At 38.9% G+C, this 10,696-nt stretch overlaps 2 protein-coding genes across 2 annotated transcripts in view; one reads left to right on the top strand and one right to left on the bottom strand.

Annotated features, from left to right (window-relative positions):
- Window positions 1–347: 347 nt before the first annotated feature.
- On the bottom strand, window positions 348–7,983 carry LOC130168376 (lysosomal amino acid transporter 1 homolog). Its single transcript, XM_056375178.1, has 8 exons — window positions 7,821–7,983; window positions 7,166–7,552; window positions 6,923–7,052; window positions 6,310–6,397; window positions 5,273–5,382; window positions 4,938–5,039; window positions 3,369–3,554; window positions 348–2,833 (listed from the first exon to the last, which is right to left on the bottom strand). Exons 2-8 carry the CDS (start codon window positions 7,366–7,368, stop codon window positions 2,717–2,719), a joined length of 936 nt encoding a protein of 311 aa, XP_056231153.1. The 5' UTR covers window positions 7,369–7,552; window positions 7,821–7,983; the 3' UTR covers window positions 348–2,716.
- Window positions 7,984–9,402: 1,419 nt separating this feature from the next.
- veph1 (ventricular zone expressed PH domain-containing 1) overlaps window positions 9,403–10,696 on the top strand; it is a 75,240-nt gene continuing 73,946 nt past the window's right edge. Inside the window, exon 1 of the mRNA XM_056374848.1 lies at window positions 9,403–9,644. The gene's annotated coding sequence lies outside the window, so the exon portion shown is untranslated. The remainder of the gene's footprint in view (window positions 9,645–10,696) is intronic.

The following is a 10,696-nucleotide window of genomic DNA, read 5'->3' as shown; positions in this document are numbered from 1 at the left end:
TTTGAGTCACACACCAGAACCAAAACAACCTTTTACAGATTACATGTTAACTTCAGATAGTTATTCTTATTGAAATTAAATAATCATGGCATTAGGAATGTACTGAAAAGTCACAGTACAACCCAGCATACAAGTCATTTAATATTTGGTTTCACTTCTCCCTTCAGAATAATTATTTACCCATTACAACTTTGGGTGCATATAAGACATAAAATCATAATTATGATAAAGTAAACAAACGTACATGCTCAGTACAGATTAATTTTTGTGGAAATTGTTCATCAAAAATGTATTACGTTTGCATGACCATGTTCTTTTTTCCTTCCCATCAAATCAACTCAAACAGCTGAAGATACACTGCAGTTTATTCAAGTTTTGTACAATATACATACAGTTAATGACCATGTTTTCTATAGTTATTATCAGATGACAATATAAGTAAACATCCTGGCACAGAGCACAGAATTACAATATAACTGGCCATTTACAGTTAAATGCATCTGACAATAATGAAATGTTGTGTTTAAAGAAAAATAAATACATATTAACAATACAGTGACACATTTAAAGTAAAAACTACAGTCTTATAAATACTACATGTTCTACAGTATAGAGAGATAATATATACAATAAACAGGTACTTTTTTGTGCTAGACTGAAAAAGTAAATCAGACTCATTTAAAAGGAAATGAGAAGGGATCAAAGTATAAATCGTGCAATATAAAAATAATTTGTAAAAACTACATTTACTGGTAAAAATTCTTTTGTAAATAAAGCTAGACCAAATCCCCCAATATCTACATAAATTCACATTATTGTATCACCTGATTGGCTACGAACAGAAAAAAGGTCAGTCATGTTGCTCGGTTTTTTGTGGTAATAATGACCAACATATACTTATCAACTGTTATTTTTGGAAACATGGTAGTTTAGATGTAACCAAATAAATGTTATATTTTAATTTCAATAGTCCCATCTTTAAATGCAATACCCAATTAATTTTCCCACACATGAAGCACTGTGCTCCAGTTAGAAGCTCATCATGCACACTGGGAGAAATAAATCATTTTCACATTACAATGAGGTAGAGAAAGCTGCAGATCTCTGCAAGTGCTTTAGTTACATAGCTGAGTAGATAAAACAGTGACAACCCCACGTAAATATTGAAAATTTGGCACAACGTTGAGCAGATATTAGTTTTTTGTATGATCTAAACGAGTATTTGCTTTAAATGAACTGCTCATCAGTAAGACAACTGTTTGTTCTGTTTTGTTCTCGCTCTCCCTTGTTGTCATCTATTTGTTTTGTGTTATTCTTTAATGAAGCTATTAAGGGAGAGGTGTTTTATAAATAAATTTGATTTGACAAGAGCAGCTTCTCTGCTTTAAACCTGATGACAGAGTATAAACACATTAAATGTGCAAACGGATTGTGAAGCTCATTACTTTAACAAGTATTTCAATAACATCCTATTAGTGTTCCTATTCTTAGATCTGTCTTAAATACAATATTAAAGAGTCATGTCTTTAATGAATGTCAGGAAAAGAAAGAGGATGCCGTAACAAAGAAACTTAACAGTCAATGCTATTCAAAAGGTTTCACTGCATTTTCTACAAAAAACTGTCCCTTAAATAAATCACTGTCAATAGTTTAGAAATCTAACTCAATTTAATTTTAAAATAATTTAGTTTTGAAATGGATATACAATGCATTTATATTAGTTTAAAAAGGCACAAACAAATAATTTCTCAAGGAAAGCAGAGAAATGCATCATCCATTTGAAATAGCAATGAGGCCATGGTACACCTGCAGTCAAATGAGCATCTTTCAGGTAGAGGCATGGCCCCTGCAGACATTTACATCCGGTCTATGTAATGTCATGCAAACTGTGAGTCTAGTGATCTTATGTTTTGTTCATGACAAATTCCTGTTAGCAAAACAGCTAATCGTTTAGATATTGAACCCAGGAAGACCAAACTATCTGTCAACTTCACATTAAAACATGAGTGATGGTTCCTCTATTACTGTGCTCACACAAACTCTGTATTCTATGTCACTAAAATACCAAAGACGGTGAGAAAAAGACTAAATCCTGCATCCTAATATAATACTGCCATCCGCTACAGCAGTGTTTACCCTGTCAAAAATGTGGAAATGTAACAGGCACTTGGTTCTTCCATAAAGCTTGTATTTTGTGAAGACATCTGGCATAAAGCTTCCTCCTCTGAGTGTGTGTGCTCCCCAATGGCAAATAAAAATACAGTTATTGCATTCAAAACGAAGTCAGGAAATCCCGGTGGAATAATTAATCAAAAACAACAGTGCTCATAACCAGAAAGAGACTCAAGTGATGCCAACACGGCTGCCTGAAGAGACACCTTCAAATGTCTCTTGAGTGGTGTTTAATTTAACTTACTCTCCAGTGTTAAGAAAAATGTCTTGACCTCATCTTACATGTACAGTAAACCACAGAGGAGATGATATTGCTGTGGGTCTTTTTAAGAGCAGAAAATCAGACTGCAAAGATGCACTTGAATTACCTGCTGGCTCCATTGGTTCCCATATTTACAAAATGCTTCTGCAATGTCTCTGTTTTCTCAATGTATTATGAATAAATCAATAATCGAAAAGAACCCCAAAAAATGGTGAAAAACAAAGTGCAGAGTAACCGCTCCTCTCTTGACTAAGTGGTCCAGGTTGTTGTCCATTTTGTGTCCTATAACAAGGACAGTTCTTCTTCCTCACACAGAAGTGGCTCCACCTCTGGGACTCTGAGTAGCATGCTGCTTTTAGCAGAGTTGTTCTTCCTGTACATCACAAACTGGGCAGTCACCTGACAAGGTTAAGGCTCATACCGAAACATCAACAAGATACTCTTTCCTCAGGCAACTACTGAGGTTTTAATTTTTTAGTAGGTAATCATTGCAGCTTCCTAGCCATTCCTTTGTCCAAATGAAATAACTACCGTCTCAGACGGATGTAATGTTCTATAAAGTACACACTGATGCATGCAAACAGTAAATAAACACTTAATTGCCTCAAATGGCTGCCTCCTACGTCATTAAGTTGCACTGTGCTGATGCAATTCATGATTTGCTCATGTGATATGTATAATAAATTCACATCTGTAGTAAATACAGAGATCATTCAACACAAAGACAATGCAAGGACAACAACAATGTGCAAGGACGTAACAAGCAACATTTATGCCTGAATATGGCTTCAAATAAAAGTTTAGGCTGTGAGCAAGTATTCAGACAGCTACACTGGAATTACAGTGAGAATTTAAACTTGTAGCAGGAGCTATCAGAACATATGATGGGCTTGGTACAAACAGCTTGTGGCTGGACTTTTGATTTAAAGGATACAAAGAAGTCAAGTATGAGGACTCCCAGGCTGCCAATGAGCCAGGCCAGATGTTTGATGATGAATGTCTGTTTGGAGCCCCTCAGTGCAGGTAGGACCACAATGACACTCAACCCATACGTCCCATTGCCCATCATGGCCAGGGCAAACAACAGGTAAGAGGTCCCCTCTGTAGACTGTCGCTGGAACTAGAATGGGCAGAGTTAACAGTATTTCAATAACAGACAGAAAAACCACAGCACAGGGCCTGCCCTGGACTTGTAGGTATTATTCAGCTTCTCAGTGGTACTTCTTCTTTACTTTAGCATTCTACTGTTACTGGAGCCTTGCCTTCTGGCATACATATGTGAAAACCCACAGTCAGTGAAAAAGAAAAAGATTGGGTACAATATGTTAACCACAAGCCAGGTTTCTGTTTCACTAACAGTGAACATTTCTTTTCTGTGTACTTGCACTTCAAACAGATACAGGCCACCATAACAAGATTAAAGGATAAGGCTGGTGTTACTTTATCTTTTTATTGCCATCAACAAATCCCTTGAAGACACAATAAACAACAATAAAATCATTGTGCTAACTGGTCCTGTATTGTTCATGGCATACCGCTGGACATTGAAAAGAAAAGATTACACAGATTACACGGTTAGTTTATTCTAACGGCAGTTAAAGACAGAGTGTCGTTAAACATAAACAGCAAGAAGCATGTTCTGTCACTGTACCTGAAATTTACTTCATCACTTCTTTTCACTTTCTTTGTAAGTGACCAGGAAAGACAGCATCTATCCAATATTCTGAATCCAAAGCAACATTTTAACCTTGGCTGATTAAAGTAGTTCAGTCTTTCCCCAAAAACATGAAATGCTGAAATGTTGCTTGGCAACATGTGAATGCCCTGTAGATTACTGCGTGGGCTGGACCTAAGCAATACTTACAAAGTGTTTGCAATAGAAATACTGAGAGAATAATGAATAATAGCTATTTTTTTTTTTTTTATTATTCCACCAAACTGGATGACTGACTTGCCACTTGGAATGATATGGTGAAAATGCTTTGGACTTTCAGCTGAAAAAAAAACAAACATGTTTGAACATGCAGGTCTTTCTTTCCCCAGGGTAAACCTGACTTAAATGATTTATAATAGTCAGGTTGTGCGTGCTTGTGTGTGTGTGTGTGTGTGTGTGTGTGTGTGTGTGTGTGTGTGTGTGTATGTGCACGCCCAAAAGTTTCTCTTGCGCTGGCAGCCAGCAGAGACAATCCCCTCTGGTGATTAATAGCTGCATCTGAGCCATGTTTCTTTGGTACAATGGCACCATTGTCTTCAATGCCTGGTTCTCATTTTTAACACACATACTGTACACACAAACACACAAATCCCATCTCCCTCTTCAAACACACACGGTCCCTGTTTTTGACTAACTGACATATAATAGGTACAGTTTTTCACGGACTCCCTGGGATGGGAGCCCGAGAAAGCTGTCCAAGATCTCCCCTTAGGATGGTGCAGTTCACACGCAAACCATGGAAACAACCTCCACATCTCAACGGAGTCAAACAAACAAATTGCCACTTACATTTTTATAGAGCTGGGGGAAACGGGAGCAGAGGTAGAAGATAGATGCCAGGTATCCACATATATAGCCAGTGATTTCCACTGATTTAGAGGTAGTTGGACTCTGGGAAAGATGAACACGCAGAGAGAAGGAGAGAGAGACGAAAGGGTCAAAATGTTGCACCTACATAAGAAACAGTACAACCGCATTCTCCCATCAGAAGTGACTTAATGTGTTTCAAATAAACCTGAAAATATGGAACAAACTAACCAAAATCTGATTAATGAAAATGTAAATCTAACCCCTGAATATATTCAAATATGGACACAAACATATACTACACACAATTTACTTACCTGGGTGTCTAAGCTTACACTATTGTCTATGATGAGCTTGGGTAAAGCCAGGAGGACTAACGTAGCAGCACTACACCACATGAAGCACAGCCACTTCAACACAGGGCTCTCTGCAGGACAAACACACAAGAGAACTGACAGTGAAGACAGAGTTTTAAACCAAGTGCAACATCATAATTCATAACATGCATATGCAGAGCTGCAAGCAGTCTTTGAAAGGCTCAACATGTGTATGTGTCATCAAGTATTTTGGCACTTTTGGCTTTGGCGGTAACCACTTGTAAGTACATAACAACTGGAAATGTCTCCGTCATCACTGAAGTAAGCAGGTGGCTGGTTTGTTGACTTCATACCGTCACAGCAACAATTTTCCATTCGAGTTGTGCTGATCTCATGTATGGAACTATGACTTTTAGTCTGACCAATCCTGGGTTTGTTTTTTAACACCGTTACTGACATTGATATTTGAGTTTAAAAAATCTGATAACAATATATCAGCCAATAATAATTTCTTAAAAAATAAATACATTAGCAAACTATCTTGAGATCCTTTAGATTAATTATTTTAAATAGCCATCACCAAGATACAGACTGAGCAGGAAAGTTTCAGCACATTCTATTAGTAACCTTACCTGTTAATTTGAGGATTAGAAACAACATTATCACATATAACATTATAAATATATGTCTGTAGTCTCTGTTCTCATTTCTGCTGCCAGCCTACAGTCAGACAATAAAACCATTGTCCCAGTATTTATATCATTGCGAGTATTAGTGATAAATTAGCAGTATTCCCAGCTTTGCAGGTTTTCATTTTAGATATCCAGTGTACTGCAACTGAACTCAAGTTTTATCATGACTCATTTTTTATGTCATGTAGTTCAAGTTCTAGCTATGGAGTCAACAGTAGGAGGTACTTCCTTCTTCATGGTTATGCTATTCATTAATCTGGAGGGTTACGATTTGGTTGACTTGCACAGCTCTAGCATCACTCACCAGTTCCTTTACTCAAGATAAGAGAAAATGTCAGGGCTTACTTCTGCTGGAGCTGTTCTTGATCTTATAGTAGAGAAACTGGGAGATGAGGATCAGGTCTGTGAAGATGTAGAACACCACTGTGACTATCTGATAGAAGGACAGGGAGGGGAAGAGAAAGAGAGAAGGCAAACCAAAATGTTATTTTGTCCTATACATAATTTCAAGTGCAATATAGAGATAAGCTGTGAAGGCTATACCTTCATGAACGATGTAGTTGTCAGTACTGTTACACAGAGCAGGTTAAGTCATTTACAGTTCAACCAACCAAAGATAATGGTCCCCAACACTCAAAACCTCAGGAACCTTGTGCCATAAACATGGTGTCAGAATCATGCAAGATGTCTTAAATGAGTGACCTAAAAGTGAAATAAGTGAACTCAATGTGTAAAAAAAAACCTCTAGCAAAAAGGCCTGAGCAGAGTTTATGTGTAATATAATAACTCACTTATTTTAGAAACAAGAAAGCAAACTGGCAGTAAATCAAATATGTCTTTGTTATCATCTGTGAGTTACTAACATCACACAAAGGACACTAACAACAGGGTTCACAGTAAAGAAACACACAGTAGACAGCTTAACCCAACCAGACTAGGTTGTAAAGTGCATGTCTACCTGAATAGGCAGCTGGCTAGTGAGGTAACAACCTGCAAAGCTGGTCAGGTCTCCACTGAAGAGGAAGAAGAGAAAGCCAAAGGACATGGCCTCCTCCACTTTACCATTTCGATAGGCCTCATAGACCTGCCTAGATAGATAGATAGATAGATAGATAAATAGATAGATCACACACTTGGATATGAGTTTTACCATGTAATTCAACATTTTATTATGGTGGTGAACATCACAATCATTACTTACGGTAATGTGGACAGCAGAAAACAGAACATGGATATGAGCCCTATCACCACACTGCAATACTCCCACACATTATCCACACACTCCTCCAGCAGGTAAAGGATCCATGGCGTCCCGTTAACACACAGCGGCCTGCCCAGCGCTGGAGGGGTCCAGTTGACGGCGGCCACGTCCACACTCTTCCCGGGGAAGCGCGCGGTGGCCATTGGGAAAGGTGAAGGGGGACTGGCTCTGTGCTCCTGCTGCTCCTGCTGCTAACGCTGCTTCCAGTTTGTAAGTAGATGTGTGTTTATTTTGGCGACAAGGACCAAACCCGATGAGAGAAGGTCTGACACCACTGCCTACCTCATAAAATGGATGTATGAAGACTTGGTCTTTCATTTGACGAGTCTGCAACAGATAAAACAGACAGATATACTACTATCACTTAAAAAACATCAGTGAGAAGTGTTACAACACATCCCAAATCAGTAAATACACATATATTTCGAGATTTACTAAATGTGCTTATTTCGCACACTCTAACCATTCTAAAAAATAAGCACCAGATGTGCATTAGCTGAGGACGCTGCCATTGTTTAGGAAAATTTGCATAGACTTGAGGAATAGATGCTAACAAACAAAGATGGCTAAAAATTAGCTTCCAATAACGGCTCACCAGACAAAATGGACTCGTAGCGGGCTGCAAACCGTTTGTGGGTCTGTGTAAACCTCACCCACATCCTCACACCTCACCTACCCAATAATAATAATAAGGAAGATGACATATTAGCTGCTAATGTTATCGTTCATCACTGTTGGTCCACTAGTGTCAGCACATCCTGAATGACTCCACAACATCCTGTGAGAATTTTCAAAATAATACCCGTAACCATTTCTATACCTGCAAAATACTAGTTAGGTAATCATGCCGTGCGATTAGTTTGTGATAAACAATATGTCATTGCAACACATATAAATACGATATCTCATTCACACATAGGTCTAGATGCATAGCACTGACTGTATAAAGAGGAGATGATTCCATTGTTGTAGCACTAGGAACAATTAGACTGCATCTGTTTGTAAATTGGACATTGACAAGATAGATAAAATCCTCCAAATCTGTCTGTAGCTATGATTTGTATATATTGCAATGACCTGTTTGTGAGGAAAAAGACAATACACAGCATATCATTTTTCATCGACAAATGCCTGTATATGTCATAATGCTTAATAGTATATAATCTTTTATTTTAGTTTAATAATTTTGTTCATATCAGTAGAAGTGTCTTTTTTTCTGATGTGCTCCACTCACTATAAGCCTTTTAAGGGTGCCCTTTTATTTTGAAGGCAAAAGTGCCTCTTCTACCTCTATTATCCTCACGCGGCAGAAACTGAACACATTTTCCAGCTTCACTTGCCATGGGTGATCACATTGTTTTCCTTCCTTATGATTTGTAGGCTATTATTGTAATGTGGCTGCTGCTACTGCCAGCCTACTATCCCCACTAATACTGATAACACTAGTAACAACACTAATAACAATATGTTTAATATGTTTAAGAAATAAAGTGACTTTTGGCCAGATCAGTAACTGATAACTTGTACTTGTAGACCCATTATCTTTTTCTTCTGAGCCCCATATAGCTAAGTGGTTGCTGAAAACATCAAACATTATGTCTAAGCTGGGAGAGGGGATTAGGGATAACTCTGGTTTGGAAGACAGCCATGAAGTCATTAGGCCTCATGTATCCTCTCTCCTTTCTCCTCTATGTGGTACCATGCTGCGTTTAAGATCTCCCTGTTAAAGAAAGATTATATCATTTCAAATATGAGCTTAGGCTGCTTGGCCAAGACAAGAGCAAAACTGACCTGGTAACAAAAGAGTTTGATTTATTTTAGAGCAACAGAAGAAAATTGGAATGATATTTGGAATAATTTGTTGGCGATACAATTTAGTGTCAGTTAAATGTTTCACTAAGAAAAAAGAAAAATGACTGAAACATACTAACTTGAGCAAACCATATTAGATGCATCTTTTTTTCTACCATAGGTTGTGAGGCTTCCGTGCAGCCTAAACCATTCAAACAATAAATGAAGAGTGAATTGATGACTGTGAATTCTGTCCTATACAGGTTTATTTAGTCTATATCTTAACCTTTTACATATGTGGCCTAAAGTATCTTACCTCGTTAGGTCACAAAAGTCATCCTGGCAGCCTACTTACTATATTTCCCGAGAGTGCTTGAAGGCAGCATCCCAATCTGTCCCTCCCTCTATCCACCTGTTGCGCCGCGCGCTCGGGCAGTCCGCAAGATGGCGCGCTTTCCAATTGTGGCCGGCGACGAGGAATCTAAGGCTTTCTCTATGAGAGGGGAACTTGAAGCTGTGCAGGGGTTATTTGTGTTGCTATGTGCAGCGTTGGACCGCGGTTTGGAGGTAGCCAACTGAACGGAGCTCCACATTCAGTGTCCGTGCGTCCTCGTCCTGAGCGGAGCAGGTAAGCTGTCCGACGCCGTAGGCTAGGTGTTTAGAAATGAATCAGGTTTTGGCTTTGTTGCTGCATGGCACTCTGTCATTGGAGATAGAAACGCGTTGCCGGGGTAAATGCGTGAATGCCACCCACATTCCTTGATGTCGGGAAAGTTGCCTGGATGAGGTGAAAACCGTGCATCAGATACCTTTTACTTATACACAGGGGGAGCGTGCAGGTGCGTTGGAGAGGTGTTTCCGTGGGCTGTTGCCAATAAGCACTGACTGTAATATAGGGTTAACTTGTTAATTATGGCAGTGTATTTGCAGGATACTCCTATCGCCCTTATAGAAATAAAATAGTTCAACTCTAGCTGTTATAGTACAGACACACATCCACACTTTATAATGAATATTTTTCGGTTCTGCTGGAAACATTATGGTGTCCCAGACTACTTATTGACACCTGCTTTACTTCCATGCAGTCGTCTCTCTCTCTCTCTCTCTCTCTCTCTCTCTCTCTCTCTCTCTCTCTCTCTCCCTCCTCTCTCTCTCTCAGTGTCTCAGTGTTTCGGTGTAAATACAGTGGAATGTGTCCTGAGATCTTGAAAGGCGAGTTCAGTCACATTACTCACATTTAGTCTGTCCATTTCTTCCCTCAATACTCTGTCCAAGTCGAAATCTACTGTTGCTCCACCTGTGTGTGTGTGCATGTGTGTGCGTGTGCGTGCGTGTGTGTATGTGTGAATGCAGACGGGCTGAAGACTTCTCAAGGTCACAGACTTCTGAGACAGACAGATGTTGCCTTCCCAGTAAGGAAGGACATTCTTGTAGTCAATGTCATTCAAACAGCAGCTTGTAATCCATTTAGTCATTCATGTTTTCAGTCATGTTGTACTCTTGCCAAATCCATCATGTTCAAGGTGGAAGTTGCCAGTTAAGCACAGGGCAGGACAGACGTATGGACAAATGAATGGAAACACTCTGAATCACATTCAGGTGTCATTTAGTGTTGATCTCACTTGCTTCTCTTCAGACTGAGGACCTCAATCGAGTGTGTCATTTATGGCACATATTAAT

This window comes from Seriola aureovittata, chromosome 4 (assembly GCF_021018895.1).
Source record: "Seriola aureovittata isolate HTS-2021-v1 ecotype China chromosome 4, ASM2101889v1, whole genome shotgun sequence".
Taxonomy (NCBI): Eukaryota; Metazoa; Chordata; class Actinopteri; order Carangiformes; family Carangidae; genus Seriola; species Seriola aureovittata.
This window is presented reverse-complemented; position numbering and strand designations above follow the sequence as displayed.